The sequence below is a fragment of the Poecilia formosa genome, unplaced genomic scaffold (assembly GCF_000485575.1).
Source record: "Poecilia formosa unplaced genomic scaffold, Poecilia_formosa-5.1.2 Scaffold145, whole genome shotgun sequence".
Classification (NCBI taxonomy): domain Eukaryota; kingdom Metazoa; phylum Chordata; class Actinopteri; order Cyprinodontiformes; family Poeciliidae; genus Poecilia; species Poecilia formosa.
This window is the reverse complement of record NW_006800084.1, coordinates 367,026-375,736: the sequence shown is the minus strand read 5'-3', so window position 1 is coordinate 375,736 and position 8,711 is coordinate 367,026. Positions and strand designations below refer to the sequence as shown.

The 8,711-nt window shown below is 40.4% G+C and overlaps 2 protein-coding genes across 3 annotated transcripts in view; one reads left to right on the top strand and one right to left on the bottom strand.

Annotated features, from left to right (window-relative positions):
• nyap1 (neuronal tyrosine phosphorylated phosphoinositide-3-kinase adaptor 1) overlaps window positions 1-1,107 on the bottom strand; it is a 34,013-nt gene extending 32,906 nt beyond the window's left edge. Inside the window, exon 1 of the mRNA XM_007563142.2 lies at window positions 448-1,107. The gene's annotated coding sequence lies outside the window, so the exon portion shown is untranslated. The remainder of the gene's footprint in view (window positions 1-447) is intronic.
• Window positions 1,108-1,761: 654 nt separating this feature from the next.
• On the top strand, window positions 1,762-8,659 carry mogat3b (monoacylglycerol O-acyltransferase 3b). Of its 2 annotated transcripts, XM_007563141.2 has the most exons (8): window positions 1,762-4,582; window positions 5,028-5,118; window positions 5,265-5,372; window positions 5,686-5,756; window positions 6,599-6,803; window positions 7,461-7,635; window positions 7,730-7,914; window positions 7,988-8,659. In XM_007563141.2, the coding sequence occupies exons 2-8, from the start codon at window positions 5,037-5,039 to the stop codon at window positions 8,140-8,142; spliced, it is 981 nt and encodes a 326-aa protein (XP_007563203.1). In that variant the 5' UTR covers window positions 1,762-4,582; window positions 5,028-5,036; the 3' UTR covers window positions 8,143-8,659. The 2 variants fall into 2 exon arrangements, with proteins under 2 accessions (XP_007563203.1, XP_016532471.1); XM_016676985.1 differs by having other exon boundaries at window positions 1,762-5,118.
• Window positions 8,660-8,711: the final 52 nt, after the last annotated feature.

Genomic DNA, 8,711 nt, shown 5'->3' with positions numbered 1-8,711 from the left:
AAAAAAAAAAAAAAAAAAAGCAAGTCGGGGGAAATTTGTTGGACCGTTTTCCCTCTTTTTTAAAAAAAAAAAAGCGCTGCGCGGGGATCATGCTGGCACATCTTCCCTCTGTTGTCAAGAAATAAAGGCCCCGTATCTCTACCGACAGAGGCTGCGAGTCCTCAAGGTTGAAAAATCCGGCTTGTGAGCACACATCGGGCTCGCTGTCAGCCCCGGATTCTCAAATTTACGCGTGAAAAAAAATAATAACAAATTTTTTTTTTTTTTTAAAAATCACCAATTAGGCCCGACGTCTCTGCGCCATCCAGCCACAAATTCTCCTCCGCTTAAGGTACACACACGGACGGCGCATTTGGACGCTGACAGCTGGCTATGTGGGTTAGGTGATGCGGTGATTTACGGAGCAAAACACGGGCCTTGGTAGTATAATAAAGGTGTGATACGTACCTGGGAGAGGTCAGGATCTGGTTGGCGCAGAGGCTCTATCCAGTTGCCCAGACTCGTAAGAGTGGGGAGTTAAAAAAAAAAAAAAATCAGACAACAACAAAACCACGCCGGTTGTTGATGACACAGCTGTCTTGGCAGACAGAAGCGACAGGGGGGAAAGGGAGAAAATCCAATCGCAGATGTGTCAATTGACGTGGGGACGAAAAATCCGAAATTCAGACGCGGATCACCGGACTGACGCCTTTTCCTGACGTGAAACCTCTTCCATTTTCATAACAAACAGCGCGCTGTGTGTATTCTACTGGAGCCGAGGCGCGGCGGAGGCTGGCCGGTGTGCGGTCTGCGCGCAGCCCATGATGCCGCTTCAGTGCGAAGGTACACAAACAGATCCTCGGCGAGGCTCCGACAACTCCGAGGGAAAAGGAGCCATGCTTCCAGTTCAGTTCAGACGGTTCAGAGAGGAAGAGGAGAAGGAAGAGGAGGAGGAGGAGGAGGAGGAGGAAGATGAGAGGGGTAAATAAAAACGTCAAAACAAAAATGCGCAGACATCAGCGCGCTGCGTTGGCTGAGGCGCTGGGCATCCTCACCGTGCATTTGCATTTATATTAATATTCATGCAGCGGGGCTACTTCCTCAGAGCAGACGACTGCTTGTGTTTTCGGAAGGAGGGGGTGGGGGGGAAGCGTCAGAGGGGGCACTGGGTCCAGCTGTGGGGAGATGCTGCTGTTTTTCTACTAATAATAGCGGCGGATTCATCAGACGTGTTTCTGCACTTATATTAAACTCTGTGCTTCGTGGAAAAACATAAATAAAATAAATGAGTATTGTTACAAATTATAATTTTGGGTGGACCATCACTGACGTCACGTGGTGTGAAAATAAGGGTCAAATATACAGCTCTAGAAAAGAAGTAAGAGACCACTTAAAATGATCAGTTTCTCTGATGTTACTCTTTATAGGTTTATGTTTGAGTAAAAGGAACATTGTTCTTTTACTCTATGAACTGCTGACAACATGTTTCCGAAATTCCAAGAAAAAAAATTAGCATTTAAATGAGAAACGGTCAAACTAACAAAAAATAATGCAAAGAAAACAAGCTCATATTAATTTAGAAACAACAGTACTAATGTTTTAACTCAGGAAGAGTTCAGAAATCAACATTTGGTGGAATAACCGGGAGGTTTTCAATGGGGTTCAGTGGACCCTTCATTTTTTTCAGAGCTGAAATCTTGACATAAAAGCACGATGTGAGAAGTAGCCAGACGTTGATGGTAACTAAACTCACAACTATACCTCTAAGCTTCACGAATGCGGAAGTGGTTCAGAAACAAACCCACTGTTAAAAGAAAGCAAAAGAAAGTCCTGCTTGCAGTTCACCACAAGTGGGAGGCAGTGCAAAAAAAAGTGCTGAGATCAGAAGAGATTACAATTAAAAGTATTGGCTTTAACAATAAAACTGCACATGACCCATGCATCCGTCTATACTGACTTATGAAGTAAGATTGAACTTTGTGGTTGTAACATGATAAAATGTCAGACTGGATGTAGATAAGCTTTTCCTGAAACACGAACCAATCAATGAGCTAAATCGACCCCAGTTGTCAGTCAGAAGTTTCCAGGTTGTCATCTCCGTTAATGATTTATTTCAACTGTCTTTGAAATCAATTCCATATTTAAAAAAAAATAAAAAATACGGGATCAAAATTATAGATACACCCCAACTAACTGACCCTTAGCAAGCTGAGCTGCACCAGCCGTCGACAAGCCTCAGGCTTATGCTGATGGTTGAAACTCGAACACAACAGGATGTTAAATCAGTGTAAATAACGATGACTTCCTGACTGGCCTCACCAAAGCCCCGCCCCAATTTCACTGAAAAAGTGTGAAACATAGTCAACAACAGCTGGATCTAGCTTACAGAAATAATTTCTGCTATTTCCTGTACGAACAATCACGGGATATTTAGCCAGAACACAACGTATGTATGGATGGAGGTAAATGAAAATTACGCATAAAATCTGTGCTTGGACCCCCATGTCCCTCCTGGTGAGAGTAGTCACCCATGAATAAAAGGACATCTGTTTACGCCTTTACAGCAGCATTGTGATGGACAGAGTTAAAAAACAGAAGGAGTCACAGGATATTAATTAGAAAAATAGGGTTTTTTATTTTAACCCAAAGATTATAAATGACAAAGGATAAACTGAGCTCATAAGAGGTCAAAGAAACAAAACTGAACTCAGGCAAAAAATGTAAACAAACTGGCTGCTCAAACAAACATAACTGACCTAACAAAGAAACGACACACACAGGGGTTTATATACTGGCTGATCAGACCAATTAAGACACAATAGGGATAATTAAACAGAATACAATTACAAATAACACAAAACAACTAACAGTACAGCTAAGTTTGGCTAAACTAAAACCCAAAAAATGAAAATCAAAAATATTAAAGTTTAAATACTAATATTTACGTAAATACAAAACTTATCTAAATAAAGAAACTACAAATTTCCCCTGCCAGCAGGAACTAGTGGTGCAGTCCAATCAGCATTTAAGCCTGCTGAGCCCTGGCATCCATCTTTTGTCTGGCCACTCCAAGGCAGGTAAGTACCGGCAAAAAACCAACAAAGTTAGTTGCAAACAAATTAAACTTTAAAGTTGATATAAATACACGTGCTAACTAAATGTGCGCGCTAACATAAAGAACAAATGTATCCAAATCAACTAATAAATGTTTTACTGAAACTAAAGTGTTGTATTTGAATGAAAAAAAATAAATTATGAAAACTAAATTGTGCATAAGAGTTACCGACTTCTGCCTTCAGAGTGTGGCCATGGATTTGGCCATCACAAGCATGTTTAATATTGTCCAGCATGATGCCTAAGAATATGATTTATAATGGATTGTAAAACATTTCTATAAATTCACAGCAACTTTCTGCTCTTAGAAGCCGTCTTAAGTTAGAGTTTACAGCGTTGGCGTTATCGAGAAACTGTCAAATATCAGGGATGGTTCACAAGACAAACTCATGATCACAGCCTTCTCCAGTTGAACACAAAAAGATAAATAAAAATTATTGCACACATTGAAAGGTAAAATGATGTACAACATTAAAGAAAACCCCAGTGGAGGAACTAAAGGAATTTTATGCAAAAATATTCACAGCCTTCAAATAATCACAGCCTTCTTTAGAGGAGAACAGAGTGATGTTAAGATATTCAGCGGCAGAGCAGAGGAGCATTTCGACTTTACTTAGAGTGAAACGAAAAACAATATCACCCAAAGAGCACAACTCAATGAAAATATATCTTTTAAAAGCTGGAGAATTTTGGATTTCTGTAGATCATACTAAGCAGTAAGGATAACAGGAAGTACATATTCATGAAACTTAACATGAAGAACAAATATCAGGAAATGTGAACAAGGAGCACATTTGCATACAATTTTCTACATTCACGTGTCTGAAGAATAAATCTTATTGGAACATTATTAGTGTGTTTATAATGCTGGCGTAGTTTGTTTTCCCGCTGTTGGCTTCCATTCAGTTTTACATTTCTTTCAGTGGGTGGAAAACTTTCACTTCCTGTAATTCCTGATCATTTGTGAACACACCAGCTGGATGGTCTGAGTTTCATTATACCTACGTTAGAAAAAAATCAGGTAGGAACAACCAGAAACACAAGAAAGACACACCGAGCAAGCCTTATTTGTAACATGTTACTAAAAGAAGAGCAGGCTTAGCTTAAGATTAGAGAAAAACAGCATGTTGACAGTGACAGGGATTCTTTTGGATTGAATAGGTTACCATGTAATCTTTTTGATCGCCTGTTTGGTCTATAGGGTGTTCGCCAGAGAGACCAAACACAGTAAAGTACCACTAATCTAATCATAAAATCAGTGCATGCCTCTGATGATGCTCTGAGGATCCAAAATGCAAAGTACCCAGCTATAAATCCCTGCAATGTCTCTATCTCAGAAACAGCGTGCATGTCAAAGTGTCGGGGGGAGTGGATTTGTTATCAGCAGCCTCACAATAGGTGATCAGGTCAAAGTGCAGCGTGGTGAACTGTGGTTGGAAGCACCGCACACTCATCCATTTAAATTACCCTCGGAATAAACTCCAGTAAGGTAAAGTACTGGCTTTTATGCTATAAGCAGAATGCTCATAAAAGGTATTTTACGTTGCCACGCTGGCACCTAGCCAGGGCTCCTCTGTGGTCGGACCGGCCCGACTCGTAAAAGCCTTATTTGTGAGCAAATGAATAATCGTGCGCGAGTTTGCCTGTTAGCTCATTCATGAACGAGTCATTTGACCAGGCTGCTGAATGCCATACCCATTCAGGAGTTTATTTCGTCCCTCAAGGAGGGCTGGGTACACAAGTTGTGCTGCTGTTTACCAAAAAGAAAAAAGAAAATCATTTTTCGATCATAAAGAGATCTGTTATACTTTCTATTATCTTGAATTAATTCCTACAAGCATAAATATGGTGTGCCAAGACCCATAAACCGTATTGAATTCATGCCAAGTTTAAAATGCTATCGATTGGTGAAAATTATTGCTCTGACCTTCTAGGTCGCAAGAATGGTGAAAGAAAAAACCCAGCTGAAGGAGTTTTTAGAGGCTGTAAGCGTCCTGCAGTGGGTGCTAAGCTTTCTGTTCTTAGGTAAGGCCATCTTAAACAATCTCTCTTTTTTAACTCTTTGTTGCATCTAGCAGCAGCAGCACTGTGCTACTGACTCTTTATGAAGACATTCACAAAGAATGCCCAACAAGTGGAGCTAATATGGCTGGATTATTGTGCTTCTGCAGGACTGGCTTGCATTATCTTGATGGTGTATCTTATGTTTACGTCTCTGTGGCCGCTGCCCACTCTTTACTTCATATGGATGGTGAATGACTGGCAAACTCCGGAAAGAGGTAAAAATCATAGACGTGGGTTTGTGGAATTTATAAAAAAAAAATTCTGTTTTCTCTCCTGTGGTCAAAACTAACTTTTTGCCTGATTATTGTTAATAAAAGCCACCAGGGGTGTGAAATTAGAGTAAGATCTGAAAACATGGCTGTCCACCTAAACTGACAGACCAGATTTATTTATTTTTTTACATTTTCGCCTGTATGCTCACTTTAAATCACTTAAATTATTCTGACATATGTATTGTCACAACTCCTAGACTTCTAATGTCTCAATTACGTTGGTCCTGCCTCTAACAACTTTCCATATGTCCACCAGGGGGCAGAAGAACAGCATTTGTGAGGAAGTGGAAGGTTTGGTTGCAGTTCAGAGAGTATTTTCCAGTTAAGGTGAGTTTAATTCAGCACTGCCACGTTTAATATGTTCAGCATATGGTCTAGATAGCTTTTCCCGACCGAATATGTTTGGTTGACGCTTGTCTGCATGTGTAAAACATTTCAAACAGAGTCGAGACACCAAAGCTTTACTCTATAAGCTCAGAGTGTTCAGTTTTTGAATGAGTTTCAACATGACAGGAAACTAAATCTCTGAGGGATTTCTATATTTTTTCAAAGAATTATAAAAATCTCAGAAAATTTTTATTTTCTCTGAATGGATGATGAATTAAATGAAACAGAGTTTGTTTCAAAAATGTTCTCTTTTGGTATTTTTTGAGGAAAAATCCCCACAAAATAAAGTATTTAGAAGAAAATACCTTCAGATCATATGGGCCAAAATTGAAAGAATCACTTGTTTGTTTGTTTGGTTTTTTACTTGGAAAAAAAATCCATCCCTGATTTTCATAATGTTGGTTTGCACATGTTTAACAAAATGCCAGTTCTTTCAGAGAAATTCCCTCAAAAATCCCCTTTATGAGATGAGAAATCTGCGCATATTAATTATGATAACAAAGCTCCAGCCTGGCGATTATCTGCCTCTCCATCGCAGCAGATATGACGATACATTTATCAGATAAAAGTCCCTATAATGAGCATTCATCCCAGTGGCCATCAATCATAATACTTTCATTAACTCTCACTGTGAAATCTCTCCAGTTGGCTTGAATCACTTCCCCTAACCTCCATGCAGTCAGACATACAACTCAAGTGAGTTTGGTCTTGCGGAGAAACGACGAAAAAACATTTTCATTTTTTGTTGTTTTTTTTTTTGTCTTGTTTTGTTTGGTTTCCAGCTGGTAAAGACAGCAGACCTGAGTCCAAATAAAAACTACATCCTCGGCAGCCATCCGCACGGCATCATGTGCGCCGGAGCCTTCGCCTGCTTCAGCACCGAGAGCTGCGGCTTCGCCGAGACGTTTCCCGGAGTGAAGAGCACACTGGCAATACTGGCAGGCCTGTTCAAGATACCACTCTTCAGAGAATACCTGATGAGCGCAGGTATCTACATCTATTACATAACAGCAACCAGCAGCATAAAGTAGTACAAGGAGATGGCAGTGTCATGCTGTGGGATTTTTTTTTCTTTCCCAGGATGGAGTTTGATGATTAAATTTTACTCGATCAGGGAACATTATTCACCTTTCCACCTCCTTCTCCATCAGCCAGAGTTACAAAGGAGTGCCTTGGATCCAAACATATTCATGCATAAAATGGCCCAGTCAAAGTCAATTGGAAATCTGTAGCAACACTTTCAAATCAGTGTTCAAATTGTTGATTAAACCAATAATGCTTGGCACAAAAAAAAAACGTTCTCCAGATTTACACAGCTAAAGAGAATTGCAGCAATCGTTGTAAGTAAGGTAGTTTTACAACGTATCGTCTCATTACAAATGCACACCACACTTTTCAGATTTTCCATTTTCCTTCCCTTCACAATTATAGGCTAACTTGTTTTTCTGTCACACAAAATATCAATAAAATTCTTATTTTTAATCTTATGGTACCAAATGTCCAAGGAGCCAAGATACTCTTGCAAGAACCCGGTAGATTTTTGAGTCACTGTGGGGAAAAAAAAAAATGCTGCTCAACTTTACCTTGAATCGTTCGCTGCCGTTAGATGACCTGCTGACAGCCTCGCTTTGTTTGTGCATGAAGGCCTGTGTCCGGTCAGCAAGCCAAGCCTTGTCCACCTCCTCTCCAAAAGTGGGAAAGGAAACGCAGTGGTGATTGTGGTTGGAGGAGCTGCAGAGTCTTTAGCATCTTCTCCTGGAATCAACAGAGTGGTCATGAAGCAGAGGAAAGGGTTTGTGAGGACGGCTCTTGAGCATGGGTGAGAACACACACAGAAAAAAAAAAAAAAATCCTGTGAAAACACAACTTCTTTAGTGGGAAAACCATCTGTAATATCTGCCGACTCTCCACAGAGCAGATCTGGTTCCCGTTTACTCGTTTGGGGAGAACGAACTCTTTCAGCAGGTGATTTTCTCAGACGGCAGCCTGGGCCGCCGGCTGCAGGACTTGTTTAAAAACGTCATGGGTTTTGCTCCGTGTCTATTCGTCGGCGAGCGCTTTGCTCTGCTGCCCTTCAGGAAACCGGTCACTACTGTCGGTGAGTGTTTCACCAAAATAATAAGCACTGATGCCAACACAGCCTGAGCTCTTTTTGTTCCATTTCTGTTCAGTTGGAAGTCCGATCCCGGTGCCAAAGTGCGTCACACCGACTGAGGAGCAGGTTGATCACTATCACACGCTCTACATGGAGGCCTTGGTCAAGTTATTTCATGAACACAAAGTCAGCTGTGGACTTTCTGAGAGCCACAAGCTTGAAATCATTTAGACTTTCCGCACCAAAACATCTTTATGTTTTGCACTGCTTTTCATAGAAAGGAGCGTGGAGATCAGATCTGGGCTGAGACAACGAATACTTCAGAGGATAATTACAAGGAAATGAGAGAAAAGGCACTTTTAAGAGTAACAGTGGGATGTTTTTTTTTTTTTTTTAAGTGTTGATGCACAACTAGAAGATGCACACTTAGAAAGAGAACCCGGTGCAATTTATTTAGCATTGTGCTCATGATTACAATATTTTGTTCTTATTGAACACTGCCCTCTATGTGCAGCCTGCTGTTCTCATGCTGCTGTTCCAATAATCATACACATTAAAGCTAGTTTTGGTTTTAATGTGGGAAATAATTCAGCTTTTATTCATTTAATGTGATGTAAACAGTTGCCTTACATTACGCATAAATCTACCTCAAAGGCCACGAGGACGGTTCTCGGAAATCATGTAAAATCATCTCCTTTGGTATTTGATCTGAATAAATCGTAATGTTGAATAAAGTGTGAGGATAATATGTGGCTGTGCTACTTTTTAAAAAGACTGAAAACCACTGAGACCTACTGAAA

What these genes read in the sequence shown, in the direction of transcription:
- mogat3b (XM_007563141.2), top strand. Translation starts at nt 5,037, where the DNA reads ATGGTGAAAGAAAAAACCCAGCTGAAGGAGTTTTTAGAGGCTGTAAGC. An exon ending in CTGGCAAACTCCGGAAAGAG is followed by an intron (nt 5,373 to 5,685) that starts GTAAAAATCATA and finishes TATGTCCACCAG; the next exon opens with GGGGCAGAAGAACAGCATTT. An exon ending in GAAACCGGTCACTACTGTCG is followed by an intron (nt 7,915 to 7,987) that starts GTGAGTGTTTCA and finishes ATTTCTGTTCAG; the next exon opens with TTGGAAGTCCGATCCCGGTG.